Raw genomic sequence first — 18,904 nt, 5'->3', positions numbered from 1 at the left:
ATCCTAAATTTAGGCAACAAAATGATTGGGCATGTGAAAGGATCGATATAGTTGACTAGAGGGGGGTGAATAGGCAACTAACAATTTTAGCTTTTCTTTACCAATTTAAACTTTGCATCAAAGTAGGTTTTCTAGATATGCAACTAGGTGAGCAACCTATATGATGCAACAAAAACAAGTACACAAGCAAGCAAGGGAATTAACACAAATAAGCTTGTATAAGTAAGTGCACGAGATAACCAAGAGTGGAGCCGGTAAAGACGAGGATGTGTTAACGAAGTTCCTTCCTTTTAAGGGGAAGTACGTCTCCGTTGGAACGGTGTGGAGGTACAATGCTCCCCAAGAAGCCACTAGGGCCACCGTATTCTCCTCACGCCCTCACACAATGCTAGATGTCGTGATTCCACTATTAATGCCCTTGGAGGCGACGACCGGACCTTTACAAACAAGGTTGGGGCTATCACCACAACTTAATTGGAGGCTCCCAATGATACCACAAAGCTTCACCACAATGGAATATGGCTCCGTGATGACCTCAACCGTCTAGGATGCTCAAACACCCAAGATTAATAAGATCCGCAAGGGATGAGTGAGGGGAATCAAATTTCTCTTGGTGGAAGTGTAGATCTAGGCCTTCTCAACCAATCCCTAGAGAATCAACAAGTTTGATTGTCTAGGGAGAGAGATTGGGCGAAAATGGACCTTGGAGCAACAATCAAGTTTGGGGATGGAAGAGATAGTCAACTCAGAGAAGAAGACACCCCTTATATAGTGAAAGAACAAATCCAACCGTTATCCACCAACTCAGCCTGTGTAGCACGGTACTACCGCGCCGGGGACGCGGTACTACCGCAAAGGAACACGGTACTACCGCAGGGCCCCGCGGTACTACCGCCCGAGCAGCAGAAAACAGAACAGCCCAGATGCAATGAAGCAGAGGGCGGTAAAACCGCTGGCGCGGTACTACCGCTCCCCCTTGCGGTACTACCGCAAGGCATGGATAGTCCAGATTTTGGGAAGGCATGGACATATAAAAATACATCCGTGGTAACTTCCGCTGAGTTGAGATCTATGCAAAAATCCGACACGGTGGTAGAGCAAGCCAGGAGCCGTACTACCGCGCAGGGTGTGGATGTAAAAGAATTACATCCGCTCCTACTTCCGCGCAAGCTGCTGAGCCTGGCCAGAGCGCACAGTACTACCGCGCACCTGGCGTGGTACTACCACGTAGGGCGCGGATGTAAAAAATTACATCCGCCCCTACTACCGCAATAGCGGCAGCGCCTGGCCTGAGGCCACAGTACTACCGCTCCAAGGAAGCGGTACTACTGTGGGCACTTGCGGTACTACCGCACCAGAGGCCGGTACTACCGCAAGGGCCTGCGGTACTACCGCTCCTAGGAGCAGTACTACCGCATGCCCCAGTTTAGCAAACACGACATTTTGCATAGACACGAAAAGATGGAGGATGCTCCAAAGTGACAAAGGAAAGGCGATGCAAAGGAGTAGACGTGTACGTGATGATTCCACCCAAACCTTTCCAAAGCGGACCCCCTCTTAATAGTACGGCTTTCCTACGACTCAAATCCACCGAAAAGAAACATAGAGAAATGTTGTCTTCAATAGTCTTCGAGGGGCACCAAATCGTCTTGTGCCTAGTGATGAAAAGTCAGAAACACTCAATGCACACGATTAGTCCGCAAAAGCATTGTCATCAATCACCAAAACAACTAAGGGATAAATATGCCCTTTCAATCTCCCCCTTTTGATGGATTGATGACAATACGAGATTTGCATAAAGGGAGATAACATAGAACATGGGAAAACCCCACACCTATAAAATATAGATGGGCTCCCCCTAGATGTGTGCTATCTAGATGAGTGCTTTGAACTGCACGACACACATACTAGGATCAACACTCCCCCTATATTTTATAGACAAGGCATATCTTGCAAAAAAAAAGGCTAACACTAAGCAAGATAGTACATATGAGCATAATGTAAATAGCACAAGATAGCATAAGCTCAATAAGGTATGATAGAGTGTATATGTGTCTTACACCATATGATAGAAAGGTCTCACAAGCGCAAACCAAACCAAAGCAAACGAGGTTCAACGACAAAGCAAATGAAACAAACAAGCAAACACGACACACGGCTCGCAAATCCTACACTCTCTCCCCCTTTGGCATCGAGACGCCAAAAAGGCAGAGAGGACACCTACGACACAAGTGGTGGCTCAAGCGGAGTAATCACTTGCATGCTCCTCGTCAGACTCGACAGCTGGGACGGTCTCCTCCTTGTCCTCCTCAGAATCGGTCCACTTGTAGCCCTACTTCGCCATTCAGGCTGCCTCTGGCGTGATGACCCTCTCAGATCTGCTGGATATCTTCTCGCCAAACATCCTCAAGATCCGCTTGTCGCGGCGACGACTCTCCTTCTGAGCAACATGAGACCGGTACTGCCCCTTGGCCTGCATGCAGAACAGAGCCTTCATCTTTTTCTTCAGCTTCTTAGCCCAAGAGGGCTCAGAAGATGAAGGCGAGTAGACAGCAGAGTTGTCCTCATCAGCATCCTCCTCCTCAATCTCATCTGCATCCACATCCATCTGAGCAGCCGCTGCCTCAGCACGGGTAGTAGTGTTGGCCCACTAGGGCTTGACACGGAGCTTGATGGGCTCATGACGAATCAGTCAAGGGCAAGAAACTCATCATTGGGATAGAGCTTCTCCAGAGTCCTCGAGATGAACAGAAATAGGTAAGGTCCATAGATGGGTACCTTACGGGTGAACACCGCAAACCGAAGCTCACACCACATGATATGTGAGACATCAAGTGGTTGAGTCTGAGAGAGACGCGCCTCCTCACAGATGAGCATCATATCAACAAGATAGGCATGCACTTTGTCCTTGTCACCAATGCGGGGAAAAAGAGAGTTGCGGAAGACGTGATACATGATGTAGAGGAAGGGGTTCAACACCCACGCCTTCTTGCCATTGGGAAGCAACTTCTCAACATAGTAGGGCTGAAGCTTGTTCTTGTTGGCTGACTCAGAATTGGCATGAGGGCGTACACCAATGGGTGTGTTGAGCCCCTCATCATGAACCTGAAGCAAATCCATGAAATCCTTCCATGTAGCAGTCATCCGCTGTTCGTTGGTCATCCAGGTCATGTTCCGTTCCTCATCAGTATGGAAGTGGACCGAGGTAAAGAACTGGGCCACAATCTCAGGGTCATAATCCAAATGGAATGAGATCATGTGCTCAATGCCAAACTGCTCCACGAGGTCCAGAGCCTCACCAAAGTAAGCACGGTGCCTATCATCCCTCATGTGATGCATGTCAATCCAGTGCACGTCCACATAGATGTTCTGCTTGGCCTTGATCACATCCACATAAATGAGATACTGCTGCTTGTCTAGAACATATCATTCCCTTTGAAGTTGGCACAAGGATTCACATAGGGGTTGATCTTCCTTCGAGTGGCAAACTCAGCAAGTGGTATATCATACATGCCCTTGGTGGGCTCCTTGAGCTTGGTGGCAGTGGTCTTGGTCCTGCGTTGGGGGGCATTGGAGCCCTCTGGAGCTTCATCTTGGTTGCGCAAACGCTTGGAGCCCGTGTCACGGTTGGGATTGGAACGGTGTGCATGGGCACCGGAGCCACCACCTAAGACACAAGACACAAAAACACACACGAGAAGCGAGAAGGATCAATGCAAAGACCACAGCAAAACAGGTGAAACAAGTAGAACTCGCAGTTGGTAATTGTCACTTGGGAGATTTGACTACAACGATAGTACCGCATGACTGCATGGTACTAAAATTTTAGTGCTGCTCCTAGCCACGGTAGTACCGTGTCTCAGAGCGGCAGTAAAATTTTAGTTCCGCGCCTCGCGCGGTAGTACCGCTCCTGAGGAGCGGTAGTACCGCACCAGAGATGCAGTAGTACTGCATGGTGTCAGATCCGAAACCTCAACTGGATCCGAGCACAACCATGACAACGAAGCGGTACTACGGTTGATCAAATCTACCATGGGGCAACATATCAAGTACCAAGTCTACGCATTACTACTCTCCTACATCCTACTCTTGCAAAGATTTGGCCTAAAATCTCAAGAACAACATGCATCTCCCCAAAAAACTAGAAACGAAAGAACGAACCAAGGAGAGAGGGATTTGGGGAGAAACCTTATTCCATGGCAAGAGAAAGTGGTGGGGAACAATCCCACCGGACGGAATCCGAGGAGAGCGGCCGGAGACGGAGATCCGGCGAGGGTCTTCGGCGTCGTTCTTGGGCAGGAGAGAGAGAGAGAGAGACGTGGGGAGAAAGAGTGAATGGGTATGGGGGAGTTGGAACTCCCCCTGCCCGCTCTTAACCCCCACGCGCTCTCGACTGCACGGTAGTACCGCGTGTCATCATGGTAGTACTGCCTGGGCGGAAGTACCACACCGAGGGCGATAGTACCGCTCCCCCAGGCGGCAGTAAAAAATTATTGTCGTGTTGGGTGCGGTAGTACAGTGCGCAGCTCCTGCGGTAGTACCGTGGCATTTCGCAGTAGTACCGTGTGCCCAAGAAAATGCAAGTTTCAAAATAGAGAAGACCAAAGGGCCTTTGCAAAGCAACCTTCAAGCGAACGGACGCACCAAAACACTGACATACGAGACAACACACACAAGCTTGGCACGAAGAAAGAGAGACAAGAGACAACAAGGACTAAACATGCTACACAACCTCTCCAAAGAGAGGGTGGTGGCCGGAGCCACCTATGTTTGAGTCAATTGGTATGGCACCGCGAAGAATTATCCTTGGGCCCATGTCCAAAACTCGTCTTTGAAGCACAAGTACCATCAACAATGGATAATGTGAAAGAGTTGATCAATTTATGCATAATGGGGGGAGTAAGAGTTCATTGAGAGACCAACACTCCCCTATGTCCATGCCTACACCTAAACAAGATAACAAGTTGAGTATGGTGGGGTGTGCAAGGGTTCAAGCAACATTGCTCGAATCAATGATATTTAGCTCATGCCTTAACTCGCGAAATCTTGCTTCATCCAAGGGATTCATGAAGATATCTGCAAGGTTATCAAGAGTGTTGACATAGTTAAGCTCAATCTCCCCTCGCCTAATGTGATCCCGGATGAAGTGATACCGAATCTCAATATGCTTCGTCTTGAAGTGTTGCACCGGGTTGAGAGAAATTTTGATGGCACTTTCATTGTCACACCAAAGAGGCACTTTGTCACAAATGACACCGTAATCCTTTAAAGTTTGCCTCATCCAATGAAGTTGAGCACAACAACTACCGGCAGCCACATACTCCGCTTCCATGGACGAGAGAGACACACAACTTTGCTTCTTGGAAGACCAACTCACCAAAGAGCAACCAAGAAATTGGCACCCTCCGGAAGTTGACTTCCTATCCACTTTGTCTCCCGCCCAATTGGAGTCCAAAAAGCCCACAAGGTTGAAGTTAGATCATCTTGGATACCATAAACCAAAGTTTGGGGTATGAGCCAAATATCGAAAGATTTGCTTGACCGCCACATAGTGGTTTTCCTTAGGTGTGACTTGAAACCGTGCACAAATTACCACACTCAACATGATATCCGGTCTAGATGCACAAAGGTAAAGCAAGGAGCCAATCATGGAGCGATATACATTTTGATCCACCGCTTTACCATTGGGATCTATGTCAAGTTGGCATTTGACAGACATTGGAGTGGAAGCCGGCTTGACATCACTTAGCTTGAATCTCTTGAGCATGTCTTGAGTGTATTTGGCTTGGTTGATGAAGGATCCTTCTCTTCGTTGCTTGACTTCGAACCCGAGAAAGAACTTCAACTCTCCCATCATGGACATCTTGAACTTGGAGGTCATGAGTGTGGCAAATTCCTCATTGAAAGCTTTGTTAGGGAACCAAAGATAATATCAACAACATATAGTTGGCACATAAACAACTCCCCTTTGACCTTCTTAGTAAAAAGAGTGGGGTCGATTTTCCCAATTTCGAAACCACGATCTTGCAACAACTCGGTAAGGTGGTCATAGCATGCACGTGGGGCTTGCTTAAGGCCATAGAGTTCCTTATCGAGTTGGTACACATGATCGGGAAAATAGGGATCCTCGAACCCGGGGGGTTGCTTGACATATACCAACTCATTAATAGGACCATTAAGAAAAGCACTCTTCACATCCATTTGTTGTAACTTAAAGTTACGATGAGAAGCATAAGCAATCAACATGCGAATGGATTCAAGGCGAGCAACGGGAGCAAAGGTTTCACCATAGTCGATACCCTAGACTTGGGAGTAGCCTTGAGCTACCAGACGAGCCTTGTTGCGAATGATAATCCCATGAGCATCTTGCTTATTCTTGAATATCCATTTGGTTCCAATGACAATATGGTTCCCCGTTGGCCTTGGCACCAATCTCCACACCTTGTTGTGCTTGAAGTTGTTGAGTTCTTCATGCATGGAATTAAGCCAATCCGGATCCTCGAGCGCCTCATAGACCTTTTGGAGTTCAACACAAGAGACAAACGCGTGATGTTCACAATAGTTTGATAATTGTCTACGAGTGCTTACCCCCTTTCTTAAGCTTCCAAGCACATTTGTCATGAGATGATCTTTGGTGGATAGCTTGGATGCGATCTTGGCGGCACGATGCTCTAATTCCTCCTCCGGAGAGAGTTAAGGAGCGGTTACTTGATCATATTGAGCGTCGTCTTGAGCTCGTTCTTGATCTTGAGCTTGCTCTTGATCTTGAACTTGCTTGGATGAGAGAACTTGACCTTGGGCATCACTTGGTGATTCAACACCATCTTGAGGTTGATCTTGCCCTTGGTCTTGTTCATGAGGTTGAGGGCCTTCACTTTGTTCTTCGGAAGCGTGTGGGCCTTGGGTTGGTGATGACTCCACGTGAGTGGAACATTGTCCTTCTCCTTCGGCCACAAGGGGATCCTCAATGGGTAGGATAAAACCAACACCCATTCTTCTTATGGCTTGGGGAGGAATTTCATCACCTACATCACAAGCGCCACTTTGCTCCACTTGGGAGCTGTTATTCCCATCAAACTCCACGTTACATGTCTATAAGTCCCGTGGACTTATTGAGGACACGGTAAGCATGAGAGTTTGTAGCATAACCAACAAATATGCTCTCATGAGCTCTAGCCTCAAATTTAGACAAATGAACACCTTTCTTGAGAATGAAGCACTTACACCCGAACACCCGGAAGTACTTGAGGTTGGGCTTGTTAACGGTGAGTATCTCATATGGAGTCTTGTTCAAGCCTTTGCGGAGGTAGAGCCGATTGGATGCATGACACACGATGTTGATGGCTTCAGCCCAAAAGCTGTATGGAGACTTGAACTCTGCCATCATGGTCCTTGCCGCATCCATCAACGTCCGGTTCTTCCTCTCCGCTACACCATTTTGTTAAGGGGTGTAAGGTGCGGAATATTGATGCTTGATCCCCTCATCACTAAGAAACTCATTCAAGGTGTATTTTTTGAACTCGGTGTCGTTGTGACTTCTTATTGTCAAGATCTTTGCATTGTGTTGACGTTGAGCTTCATTTGCAAAGTCAATGACGGTTTGTTGGGTCTCGCTCTTCCTCTTGAAGAAATATACCCAAGTGTATCTTGAATAATCATCCACAATCACCAAGCAATAATTTCTACCCCCAAGACTATCAAAGAATGGAGGCCCAAAGAGATCCATGTGAAGGAGCTCCAAAGGCCTCTTCGAGTAAATGATAGTCGTGGAGGGTGAGCCTTTTCATGTAGCTTTCCTTCGATACAAGCACTGCAAGCACGATCTTTAGCAAAACTAACATTTGTTAGTCCACAGACATGGTCCCCCTTGAGAAGACTTTGCAAAGATCTCATATTGACATGGGCTAAACGGCAATGCCAAAGCCATCCCACGTCAACTTTAGCCATTAGGCATATCGCGGTCTTAGTGGGTCGCTCCAAAAAGTTAATCACATAGAGACCATTCTCGACATGCCCAACAAAGGCTACTTTAAGAGTCTTGCTCCACAAGAGGGCCACGGTACCAACATCAAAGAAAGTGGCAAAGCCCATGAGTGCGAGTTGATGAACGGAAACTAAATTGTATGCAAGGGACCCAACAAGCATGACCTTCTCGATTGTGAGATCATGAGAAATGACAACCTTGCCAAGTCCCAGTACCTTAGAGGACGAGGCATGACCCCACTCGACATTGGTGGGCATAGATGGAATCTTGTGAACGTCCACCACCAAGTCCTTACTTCCAGTCATATGATTAGTGGCTCCACTATCGAGCAACCATGATCCCCCACCGGAAGCAAACATCTACAAGAGATCAATGCTTGGTTTTAGGTACGCATTTTGTAATGGGTCCTTTGAGGTTAGTAACAAGGGTCTTAGGAACCCCAATAGACCATTCAATGTACTCATAGGAGAAACCAACAAATTTGGCATAAACATGTCCATCACTAGCACGACATAACACATAAGAAGGGTTAAAGTCGCCGACTTTGTTGGGAGGGGTAGCATTGCCCTTCTTGGCATCACTACCCTTCACAATGTTCTTCTTCTTCTCCTTGGAAGCACCCTCTCCCTCCTTCACAAAAGTTTGCTTGAGAGGGGGAGGTTGTTTGGCCTTGTCTTCCTTCTTCTTGTTCTTGGACTTGGGTGTGAACCCAATTCCTTCCTTGCCCACAACCTCATTTTGATTGCTCAAAAGGTCGTTGAGGTTCTTCTCACCTTGTATGTATGACACAAGGCCTTTCTCAAGTTGCTTCTTAAACTTTGCATTCTCCTCAACAAGATGCACATGCTCACAACAAGGGTTAGTAGCATTTGCATTATCAATTAAAACCATGTGAGGAAAAGTGGCTTTCTCCTTGGTTAGCTTCACTTGGAGTTGATCATGAGACTCCTTGAGGCTAGCATGAACACCTTTCAAGGCCTTGTGAGCCTTGTCAAGTATATCAAACTCCTCCTTGAGTTTAGCAAGATCAACCCCAAGCTTGGCCTTCTCGGAGTTTAGCACATGAGATACAACAAGTGTATGATCAAGATCTTTCTTTAATTTAGCGTGGTTGTTGTTGTATGACTCCTCAAGAGCCAAACGAAAACCTCGCTCTTCCTCAAGAGCATTGGAAAGATCCGAAATCTCATCGGCATAGTCACGACTATGCCCCTCTATCTTAGAGATGGTATTTTCATGAGCCTCGATCATGTCATTGGCTTCACCAAGTTGTTCCAAGAGAGCAACGAAGTGCTTCTTGGATTTCCCTTTGAGTTTACTCATAAATGACTCAAATTCATTCTCCTCCACATTGGACCCCTCATGTTCATCAATGCAATCTGTCAACGAAGGATTATTAATGATGGTAGTTTTGATGTTGGGAGTTACCTTGTTGGTGGCTTTAGCCATGAGGCACTTGGCGGTGATGTTCTCATTGGGTGAGTCGAAGAGAGACACCCATGGAGTTGTCGCAATGGCAACGGAGGCCATGGCAACTGACTCACTATCTTCATCATCATCATCCTCATGGTACTCTTCTTGTGCCACCAACCCCTTGGGAGGAGTCTTCTTGATGAAGTTGCTCTTGTTGGGGAAAGACTTGGCCTTGTCTTTTCGGATGAGCTTGCCACCATTGTTTTCCCTTTTCTCATAAGGACATTCCGCAACAAAGTGGCTCACATTGCCACAATTATAGCAAGTCCTCATTTGTTGCTTGACCTTTGCGCCACTTGAGTTATTCTTGTTGAAGTTGGGCCTTGTGTTCTTCTTGCTCCAAAATTGCCTTGAAGTAAGAGCCATGTGTTCATGATAAGCATACTTTGTATCTTCGGGATTGCTCTCCTCTTCTTCCTCTTCTTCCACACTAACCTTGGCCTTCAAGGAAAGGTTGGGCTTCTTTGCTCTTTGAGAGCATAACACCGCATTGTCGGCGGTCTTGTCCAAGATGCTCATAGCTACAAACTCATCCAGCACTTCACTTGAGGACAAGGTGTGGAAGTCCAACCTTTGACGAATGACGAAGGACATGGCCTTGTGGTAAGGCATCATGGCCTTGAGGAATTTGCGCTTGATCCAATTGTCATCTGTATCCTTGCTCCCATGATCTCGGAGTGAGACCTCGAGAGTAGTTAATCTCCGATAGAGCTCACAGGGTTCTTCATCTTCTTTCATTGCAAACTCATCAGCTTCATCTTGCACCACTTCATAGTTGGAGCGTTGAATGCTTGCGCTTCCCCGGTAGAGGGACACAACATGGCGCCATGCATCCTTGGCCATGGTGAATGGCCAGAGGTGAGCAAGATCTTCGGGTGGAATTGCATCTTGGATGATGAAGAGAGCATTCTCATTGAATTGATTGTCCGCGGCTTCTCTAGGGGTGAAGTTGTTTCGGTCATGCGGATAAAAACCTTCTTCAATGATTCTCCAAAGGTTAGTATTAACATGGTTCAAATGACGCTTAAAGCAATAAACCCAAGAATCAAAGTCCTCATTTTTTACAATCTTAAGGGGAGGACCGACATGATTCAAATGAGTGGAAGGAATCGGTCCACCATAAGTAAGTGGACGTTCCACATGGGCAAAGATGTCGTTGCCAATTTTACCACTAGAAGAAGGAACCTTTTCACTAGTAGCTTCCCCCTTATCGGAGTTAGCATCCGTCACCTTGTTAGTGGGATCACCCATTTTCACCGGCGCGGTAGATAGCTTAGGCCCTTCTAAGAATTTATTAAACATGCTTTCAACCTCGGTCGTCATGGAGGTTTTCAATGTGTCCAAAGCCACATTGAATTCCTCACGAGAGACCGTGGTTCCCCCATCGGCCGTAGACGAGATCGGATTCGCATCGGAGTGCTCCTCCTCACCGTCTACGGTGTCAACCATACTCTTCGGACGGTAAAGTCCTTAAGAAAGAGACAATGATCTAATACCAATTGAAAGGATTGATATAGTTGACTAGAGGGGGGTGAATAGCCAACTAACAATTTTAGCTTTTTTACCAATTTAAACTTTGCATCAAAGTAGGTTGTCTAGATATGCAACTAGGTGAGCAACCTATATGATGCAACAAGAACAAGTACACAAGCAAGCAAGGGAATTAACACAAATAAGCTTGCACAAGTAAAGGCACGAGATAACCAAGAGTGGAGCCGGTGAAGACGAGTATGTGTTACCGAAGTTCCTTCCTTTTGAGGGGAAGTACGTCTCCGTTGGAGAGGTGTGGAGGCACAATGCTCCCCAAGAAGCCACTAGGGCCACCGTATTTTCCTCATGCCCTCACACAATGTGATATGCCGTGATTCCACTATTGGTGCCCTTGGAGGTGGCGACCGGACCTTTACAAACAAGGTTGGGGCTATCTCCACAACTTAATTGGAGGCTCCCAACGATACCACAAAGCTTCACCACAATGGAATATGGCTCCGTGGTGACCTCAACTATCTAGGGTGCTCAAACACCCAAGAGTAACAAGATCCGCAAGGGATGAGTGGGGGGAATCAAATTTCTCTTGGTGGAAGTGTAGATCTAGGCCTTCTCAACCAATCCGTAGAGAATCAACAAGTTTGATTGGCTAGGGAGAGAGATCGGGCTAAAATGGAGCTTGGAGCAACAATGGAGCTTGGGGGTGGAAGAGATAGTTAACTCGGAGAAGAAGACACCCCTTACATAGTGGAAGAACAAATCCAACCGTTATCCACCAACTCAGCATGCGTAGCACGGTACTACCGCACCGGGAACGCGGTACTACCGCAAGGAAACACGGTACTACCGCCCGAGCAGCAGAAAACAAAACAGCCCAGATGCAATGAAGCAGAGGGCGGTAGAACCGCTGGCGCGGTACTACCATTCCCCCTTGCGGTACTACCGCAAGGCAGAAATAGTCCAGATTTTGGAAAGGCACGGACATATAAAAATACATCCATGGTAACTTCCGCTGAGTTGGGATCTATGCAAAAATACGACACGGTAGTACAGCAAGCCATGAGCGGTATTACCGCGCGAGGTGCGGATGTAAAAAATTACATCCGCTCCTACTGTCGCGCAAACTTCTGAGCCTGGCCAGAGCGCACGGTACTACCACGCACCTGGCGCGGCACTACCGCGTAGGGCGCGGATGTAAAAAATTACATCCGCCCTACTACCGTAATAGCGGTAGCGCCTGGCCTGAGGCCACAGTACTACCGCTCCAAGGAAGCGGTACTACCGTGGGCACTTGCGGTACTACCGCACCAGAGGCCGGTACTACCGCATGCCCCTGTTCAGCAAACACGACATTTTGCATAGACATGAAAAGACGAGGATGCTCCAAAGTGCCAAAGGAAAGGCGGTGCAAAGGAGTAGACGTGTACGTGATGATTCCACCCAAACCTTTCCAAAGCGGACTCCCTCTTAATAGTATGGCTTTCCTATGACTCAAATCCACCGAAAAGAAATGTAGAGAAACGCCGTCTTCAATAGTCTTCGAGGGGCACCAAATCGTCTTGTGCCTAGTGATAAAAAGTCTGAAACACTCAATGCACACGATTAGTCCGCAAAAGCATTGTCATCAATCACCAAAACAACTAAGGGATAAATATGCCCTTACAGCGTGGCTGAGAAAACACTCAACCAGACAGGCAACACTCCACTTGGGTAACTATAGCAATCATGGGAGCACCATTGCAAGATCTGAAGCAGTGGAGCAATGGACGGATTTTGAAATTTGAGAATGGAAATGATGGATATTAGGGAGAAGGGGCGCTAGCAGGACGAGGTTGCGGAGGGGCAACAACCAAAGGATCGGTATTTGGGAGGTGCGGTGGTCAGACAAAAATCAATTGATGGATTAACTAATTGGTTATTGTTACAGTACAACAATTGCGAACACAAGTGATGTCATGGCTTGTTGATTTGATTGAGCTATACGTAGAGACGACTATGAAGATCAAGTCTCTACAGTTAGGTTTGATGAGTCATGAATGGATGATGGAGACAGGGATGGAGTAAGGGAGTGAACTCATACCATCACCACCAACTTCAATTTGTAACTCACTGGAAAAAATGTGGCATCCCTATCAAAAATAAAATGTTGCGTCTTTTCTGTGTGGGGATGACGCATGCCCGAGGAACCTTCACCGCGTTCCCCGAGGAGAGCCTAATTATTTGTTGTTTGCAAACTCATTGCGTAAGTCATATCACAGAGTACTCTCTTTTTCCCTTCTATCCCTGTTGAGAGTCGACTCCCACACCCCTACTTCGTCCCTCTTTTCTTTGGTGGTCTCGCTGCTCGAAGTGGGGATGGATGAGGAGATCAGATCTCAGTTGTAGATAGTATAGGTTAGATCCAGGTCTAGGTTGGGATTTTCCTTAAGGGCAATTATTGTTAATGCCATTTTGGAACTTCTCACCAACGCCCGCCATCCTCATCTCGTAGTCGTGCTTTTCTTCCTATAGTTGCCTTCCATGTGTAGTAGGCGTGCGGTAGGTTGCCAACGGTGAAGAACTAGGTGAGTCCTTCCTTAATAAGCTATTGGTGGAGTACCATAGTCTATTGAGAACATGTGCGGTTACACATGAGAATAAGTGCAACCAACACACCCCGCGTTTTGGGGGGCGCCTGATGAAAAACCGATGGATGTGGTTTGGCTTGAAATGGGTTCCTCCCGCATTTGCCAAAACATACCTTGTATTTTGACCAAAATCAACATGCGGTCCACCCATGTAGTACGGCATATTCACAATAAGTCCTCACATTTCATCCAAATAAAACCACCTGTGACGAAACCACGGTGGAAAACCGGAGTGCGGTTGAGTTTGATTATAAACACAAGGTTTGTTTTGCAACGCCTGTTCACATCTTCGTTTCTGTTTTAATCCTGTCCACCAATTCCTCATCCAACAGTCCAAAATCGTAAGGTGCATTAGGCGCACGTAATCTCCCGTTTCGCTGGATATGTTTTCCACGCCCTATCGCGCGCAAAACCGAGGAACACGCAGGCTCAATTAACTCCCTAACATGCACACCCACTGCCAAGTGGCCCCTCGTTGGCTGCCCCACCCTACAGCGACAGGGACCTAGCTTAGCGCTAGTCAGCAAGCATAATCAAATAATTAAAGACAAGAAAGAGGTCAAACGGCTATCCTCACGCCCCCCTCACAAATCCCAAAGGATTCCTCCATTTTCTAGGACTTCCGCTTCCGCCCACGATCCATTTCTTTTCTCAGCTCTTCTTGTTTTACTCACCAGTCTCCGATGTTCGCAGGCCACTAGCATTCGCATCTGGCTGCTCAATTCGGTATTTTTTCTTTGTTGTGTGAAAGCAATTGGCCACCACTCTGCTGCAATCCAATTTCTTGCCCGTCCCTGTGCACCAATTTCCTCATTTTTGTGCTTGTCCCTCCCTGAAAGGCTCAGGCGGCCTTCGATTTGATGTTCTTGTCCAAGCGCTGAATTTCTTGGGGTTTCTGAGGCTTTAGAAGCTTGTTAGATCGACGGAGATGCACCTAGCTCCCAGCTCCGATCATTCAGCTGTCTCGCCGGCGCTCAGGATTCAAGAAACCCCGCCGAATCTGCCGTTCTTGGGCGTCCAGGCTCCAGATCCAGCCCGGAGCTGCTCGTCGAGAGGCAGTGCGGGATCCAAGCTCTAGCGCGCGATCTCCGAGCGGCGGCACACCCATTGGAGATCTCGCGCGGGAGCAGCCAAGCCAAGAAGATGTCGCCTCAGCCGCCCCACGACTTCCCCGAGGACAAGGGGGAGGCCAATGTGCTCATCGAGGAGGCCCGGGGGTCGCCGCCGGCCAAGGAGGCAGGGGCGGGCGGCGCCGTGGGCTGGGTGCTGTCACCGGTGGCGTGGTTCCGGATGCTGGTCAGGGAGCTGCACTGGAGCTTCGTGCTCGGCGTGGTGGCCACCTACGGCATCAGCCAGGGGCTCGGGGGCGGCATCTCGCGCGTCGCCTCCGACTACTACTGGAAGGACGTGCAGAAGGTGCAGCCGTCGGCGGCGCAGGTGTACCACGGCGTCACGTCCATCCCCTGGCTGGTCAAGCCGGTCTGGGGCCTGCTCACCGACGTGCTCCCCGTCGCCGGCTACCGGCGCCGGCCCTACTTCGTCCTTGCAGGTGAGCAAGCATAGTGTTTTGGGCTTTTGGTTACACTTGTGTACTGACGAGCTGTAAACTGAAACTCTGGACTGAATTGTAGACTTGTGGTAGTTTTTGAACATTTGGTGCTGGTGAAGTATAGTGATTAGTGACTAGTGACGAACCAAATTGACGGCGTCGATTACGCCTGTGGCTCAGATAGGACTGCCATTCCTTTGCTGCTATGCACTACGGCGCTATGCATCCGAATGATGATGAGCCACAACAGGAAACAAATTTATTTTGCCATTGGGATATCCATATTTCACTTCTGAATAACTGAATTGCATATAGGGAAATGCTAAATGTGACCAACGATTAGGAAGGAACCAGTGGAGCTGTTTACTTGCATATATTCAAAGCAAAAATGTGGCATATGTGAAATACATCGGCTATTCCCCGTAGCAGTGTTATTTTTACTGCCGTTCTCTTGATTAAATGTAACTATTATATTTGGTAACAGGCTATGGATTTTCTTTATTAATTTTGCCCCCTCCCTGTTTTCCGAGGAATACACAGGCATAATGGGAGTGATTGCTATGCTTATAGTCTCTCTACACAGCAAGCTTCATGTGATGTTTGCATTATTGGCATTGATGTCTGGGAGTGCAAGTGTAGCAATAGCTGATGTAACTATAGATGCCTGTGTGGCCGAAAACAGTCTAATACACCCTCATCTCGCAGCTGACATGATGAGCTTAAATGGCTTCTGTTCATCTGTTGGAGGTCTTATTGGATTCTCAATAAGTGGTTTTCTTGTTCATGCAATTGGATCACAGGTGAGCATCACCAGCTCATAACACTCGATATTTTAGTGCTCTGTACTTCCCAATCATTGATCATCTCTAATCAAATGAGCTAGATAACTTCCTCATAAATCCAATCCAGAGTATTTTATCCACATACAGCAAGCTTGTGCTCCTCTATTTTGCCGTGTAGAATGTAAATTATCTATTATTACTACTTTGTATGGTACTGGTTTCTGGAATCTGATAGTAGATAAATCTTGTCTTTCTCAAGGGAACCCTTGGCATTTTAACTATACCTTCTGCCCTAGTAATTTTAGCTGGAATACTGCTAAAGGATGTCCATATCCCCAACTTCCCATACGGGCAGGTTAGTAGAATGTTTTCTTCGTGGTGTTTGAGATCAGATATAAGTAATTGTTTGCATGCACTGATTTTTCTGTCTGAAACCACACACTAGGCTCATAAGAAGTTTGTAGAAGCCAGTGGAAAAATGTTAAGGACCTTAAAATGCCCTGAAGTATGGCGGCCATGTTTTTACATGTACATGTCGCTTGCTCTCAGTGTGGATATTCAAGAAGGAATGTTCTACTGGTACACAGATCCAAGTGCAGGGCCATCTTTCTCTGAGGTACACCTTACATCTTTATGCATTTTTGTGCTATAATATAGTTCGTAATTTCTTTGGACCTTTGGCTCCTTTTTTCATGACACTACAGTTTGCTTGAAGTTAAATTCTATTATTCTTTTTTTCCCGGGGAAAATTCATCTGTACTTGACATATCTGAAATGACTCCCATGTGTTCCTTTTCACTTCATGTTATAGACTTTTCATAGTTTCGAAGATGCAATTTTGACTACAATATATTTTCAAGATGTTCCATATCTTCAAATTAACATGTTTTGTAAAATTATGATATCAATAAATTACTTTTGAAGAAAAATCCAATATATATATTTATATGCAATATATAGATAGTTTTGGATATATTCCCGAACAAATGTTAGAAAGTTTGCTTCTTATTCTAAAGCATCAAATAAAAAAGGGGCACTGTGGGTACATCTGATGCAAATATAACATTTCTTTTGGGAATTTAACAATCTTTGACGCATGACTGAAATAAGACTTTTTTTCTACTTTACCAGGGATTCATTGGGTTTATCTTCGCAATTGGTTCGGTGGGATCTCTTGTTGGAGTTATACTTTATCAAAATATTCTTAGGGATCACTCTTTTCGCAGTGTTCTTTGTTCAAGTCAGTTGCTACTAAGCCTGTCAGGAATGCTTGATCTGATTTTGGTACTTCGTCTAAATCTAAAACTTGGGATACCTGATTACTACTTCGCTGTGATCGACGAGGGGGTCGCCAAAATGATCAACCGCATCAAGTGGATGCCTCTTTTGGTGCTCAGCTCAAAGCTTTGCCCACCTGGCATCGAGGGCACATTCTTCGCGCTGCTCATGTCCATTGACAATATTGGCGTGCTGACAGCATCTTGGATCGGTGGGCTACTCCTTCATTTGTTAAGGATCACAAGGACAGAGTTCAAAAACCTCTGGGCCGCGATCTTGATCCGAAATGTGATGAGGCTACTACCGTTGGCACTGCTATTCTTGGTGCCAAGAAGTGACCCGAATTCTAACATCCTTCCTGCTGATCTGCTGGCTGAGTATGACTGTGCTGAGGCTCGACGAATAGAGAACGTCGAGCTAACCTCTCTTACCGTTGACAAGAATCCGAGCGCCGATGCCTCGCTCCAGGAATGCAAAACCCAGGAGCATCTTGATATAGGGCAAGATGACGACGAGGCTTCGTTACTCGCCAACAGGAGCTGATGGACCATACACATGTTTTTTTTCCCTCATTACACAGACATATAGTTGAAAAGGATCATAAAAATCACATTGTGTTGTTTTTAGTTGTTCACATGCTGTTGTATTCATTCATTTTACATTAGGTTAGCAAATCATCAAATGCCAGATAGTACTTTGAAATTTGATGCTCCCTCCTATCCATATTACTTGTCGCCGCTTTAGTAAAACATCAGTTTCTTCTTTTTAACTCTCACTGTGTTGTCTGATCTTGACTCAAAGTTGTATTATTTACCTTCCTTGCAAGTCTTGTATGCGACGTGTCTATTTTCCTTCTGCCCTGGCTTAACCTGGCCAGTTCACACTTCACAATCTACATGATTTGACCTTTCAAAGCCTGAATTGATGCCACGAAGGGCCATGTGCAGTGGACCAGATTCTCTGCAACTCATTTTCATCAGCAGATGGAGGAGAACGATATGGTAATAGCGATGTTGCTGTTAGGTGCACGCTAGCAGTGATGATTTCATTCTTGACAGCAACAAATTTAAATGATTGATTCCCAATTATTAGAGTGATCCCTTTGGCGAGACACAAGGCGAATTAGGGTGTCATGCCTCAGAAATCACAGGAGGTGGAAAAATTAGCATGAAAATCCCATTGAAAATAAATATGATATTTTTCTGGGGGGAAATGTTGCTCGAAGGGAGATCGTGGAGGTGGACATAGAGAGACCGTCTACCCTTCTCGAAAAATTCTCAAAGGGAGCTTGTGAGGGGTGTGCTCTTATGGATTTGGGTGACCGTTTTTCACGAAATTTGGGTGACCATATTTCATGAGTTCGCAATGTTTTTTTCCCAAGAAAAAGGCGTTTCAGGAACGATAATAGGGGTTCCCTCACCGATACAAGAACAACTAAATCTATGTCCCACCATAATAGGTGGGTTTTCAATGACCAATACTCTTAGGAGGTGGTTCAAGTTTGCGCATGATCTTTTTCTTTACTGAGAAAAGGCATTTTATTCATTCTTTAGGTGGACAATATCAGATTGCACTAAGGCAAACCATAAAGTCAAGGACTACATCAAGAGTAAGAGCACTAGAGACTACAAAAATACCTTCTTTTAGCGCACCGATGAGCAACTTCATTCGCATCTCTTCATTCAAATTGAACTTCAAAACCCTGAAAGCTTGAGAGATAGGA

General features: G+C 46.4%; 1 protein-coding gene across 3 annotated transcripts; it reads left to right on the top strand.

The window, feature by feature from the left end:
* The first annotated feature begins 14,134 nt into the window (after positions 1 to 14,134).
* Positions 14,135 to 17,950, top strand: LOC125520240 (putative folate-biopterin transporter 2). 3 transcript variants are annotated; one of them, XM_087535119.1, is made up of 6 exons: positions 14,143 to 14,298; positions 14,412 to 15,121; positions 15,662 to 15,921; positions 16,163 to 16,258; positions 16,349 to 16,519; positions 17,035 to 17,950. In XM_087535119.1, the coding sequence occupies exons 2-6, from the start codon at positions 14,716 to 14,718 to the stop codon at positions 17,722 to 17,724; spliced, it is 1,623 nt and encodes a 540-aa protein (XP_087391245.1). In that variant the 5' UTR covers positions 14,143 to 14,298; positions 14,412 to 14,715; the 3' UTR covers positions 17,725 to 17,950. The 3 variants fall into 3 exon arrangements, with proteins under 3 accessions (XP_048541057.1, XP_048541056.1, XP_087391245.1); XM_048685100.2 differs by having other exon boundaries at positions 14,135 to 15,121; positions 15,827 to 15,921; XM_048685099.2 differs by having other exon boundaries at positions 14,136 to 15,121.
* Positions 17,951 to 18,904: the final 954 nt, after the last annotated feature.

Source organism: Triticum urartu, chromosome 7A, assembly GCF_056163025.1.
Source record: "Triticum urartu cultivar PI428250 chromosome 7A, HENAU_Tu73, whole genome shotgun sequence".
In the NCBI taxonomy this organism is placed as follows: domain Eukaryota; kingdom Viridiplantae; phylum Streptophyta; class Magnoliopsida; order Poales; family Poaceae; genus Triticum; species Triticum urartu.
The sequence above is the reverse complement of the archived record's forward strand: the minus strand, read 5'-3'. Positions and strand labels throughout refer to the sequence as shown.

Coding starts and splice junctions, on each gene's coding strand:
- LOC125520240 (XM_048685099.2), top strand. CDS start 14,716: ATGTCGCCTCAGCCGCCCCACGACTTCCCCGAGGACAAGGGGGAGGCC. Junction 15,922..16,162: donor TTCATGCAATTGGATCACAG/GTGAGCATCACC, acceptor GTCTTTCTCAAG/GGAACCCTTGGCATTTTAAC. Junction 16,520..17,034: donor CAGGGCCATCTTTCTCTGAG/GTACACCTTACA, acceptor CTACTTTACCAG/GGATTCATTGGGTTTATCTT.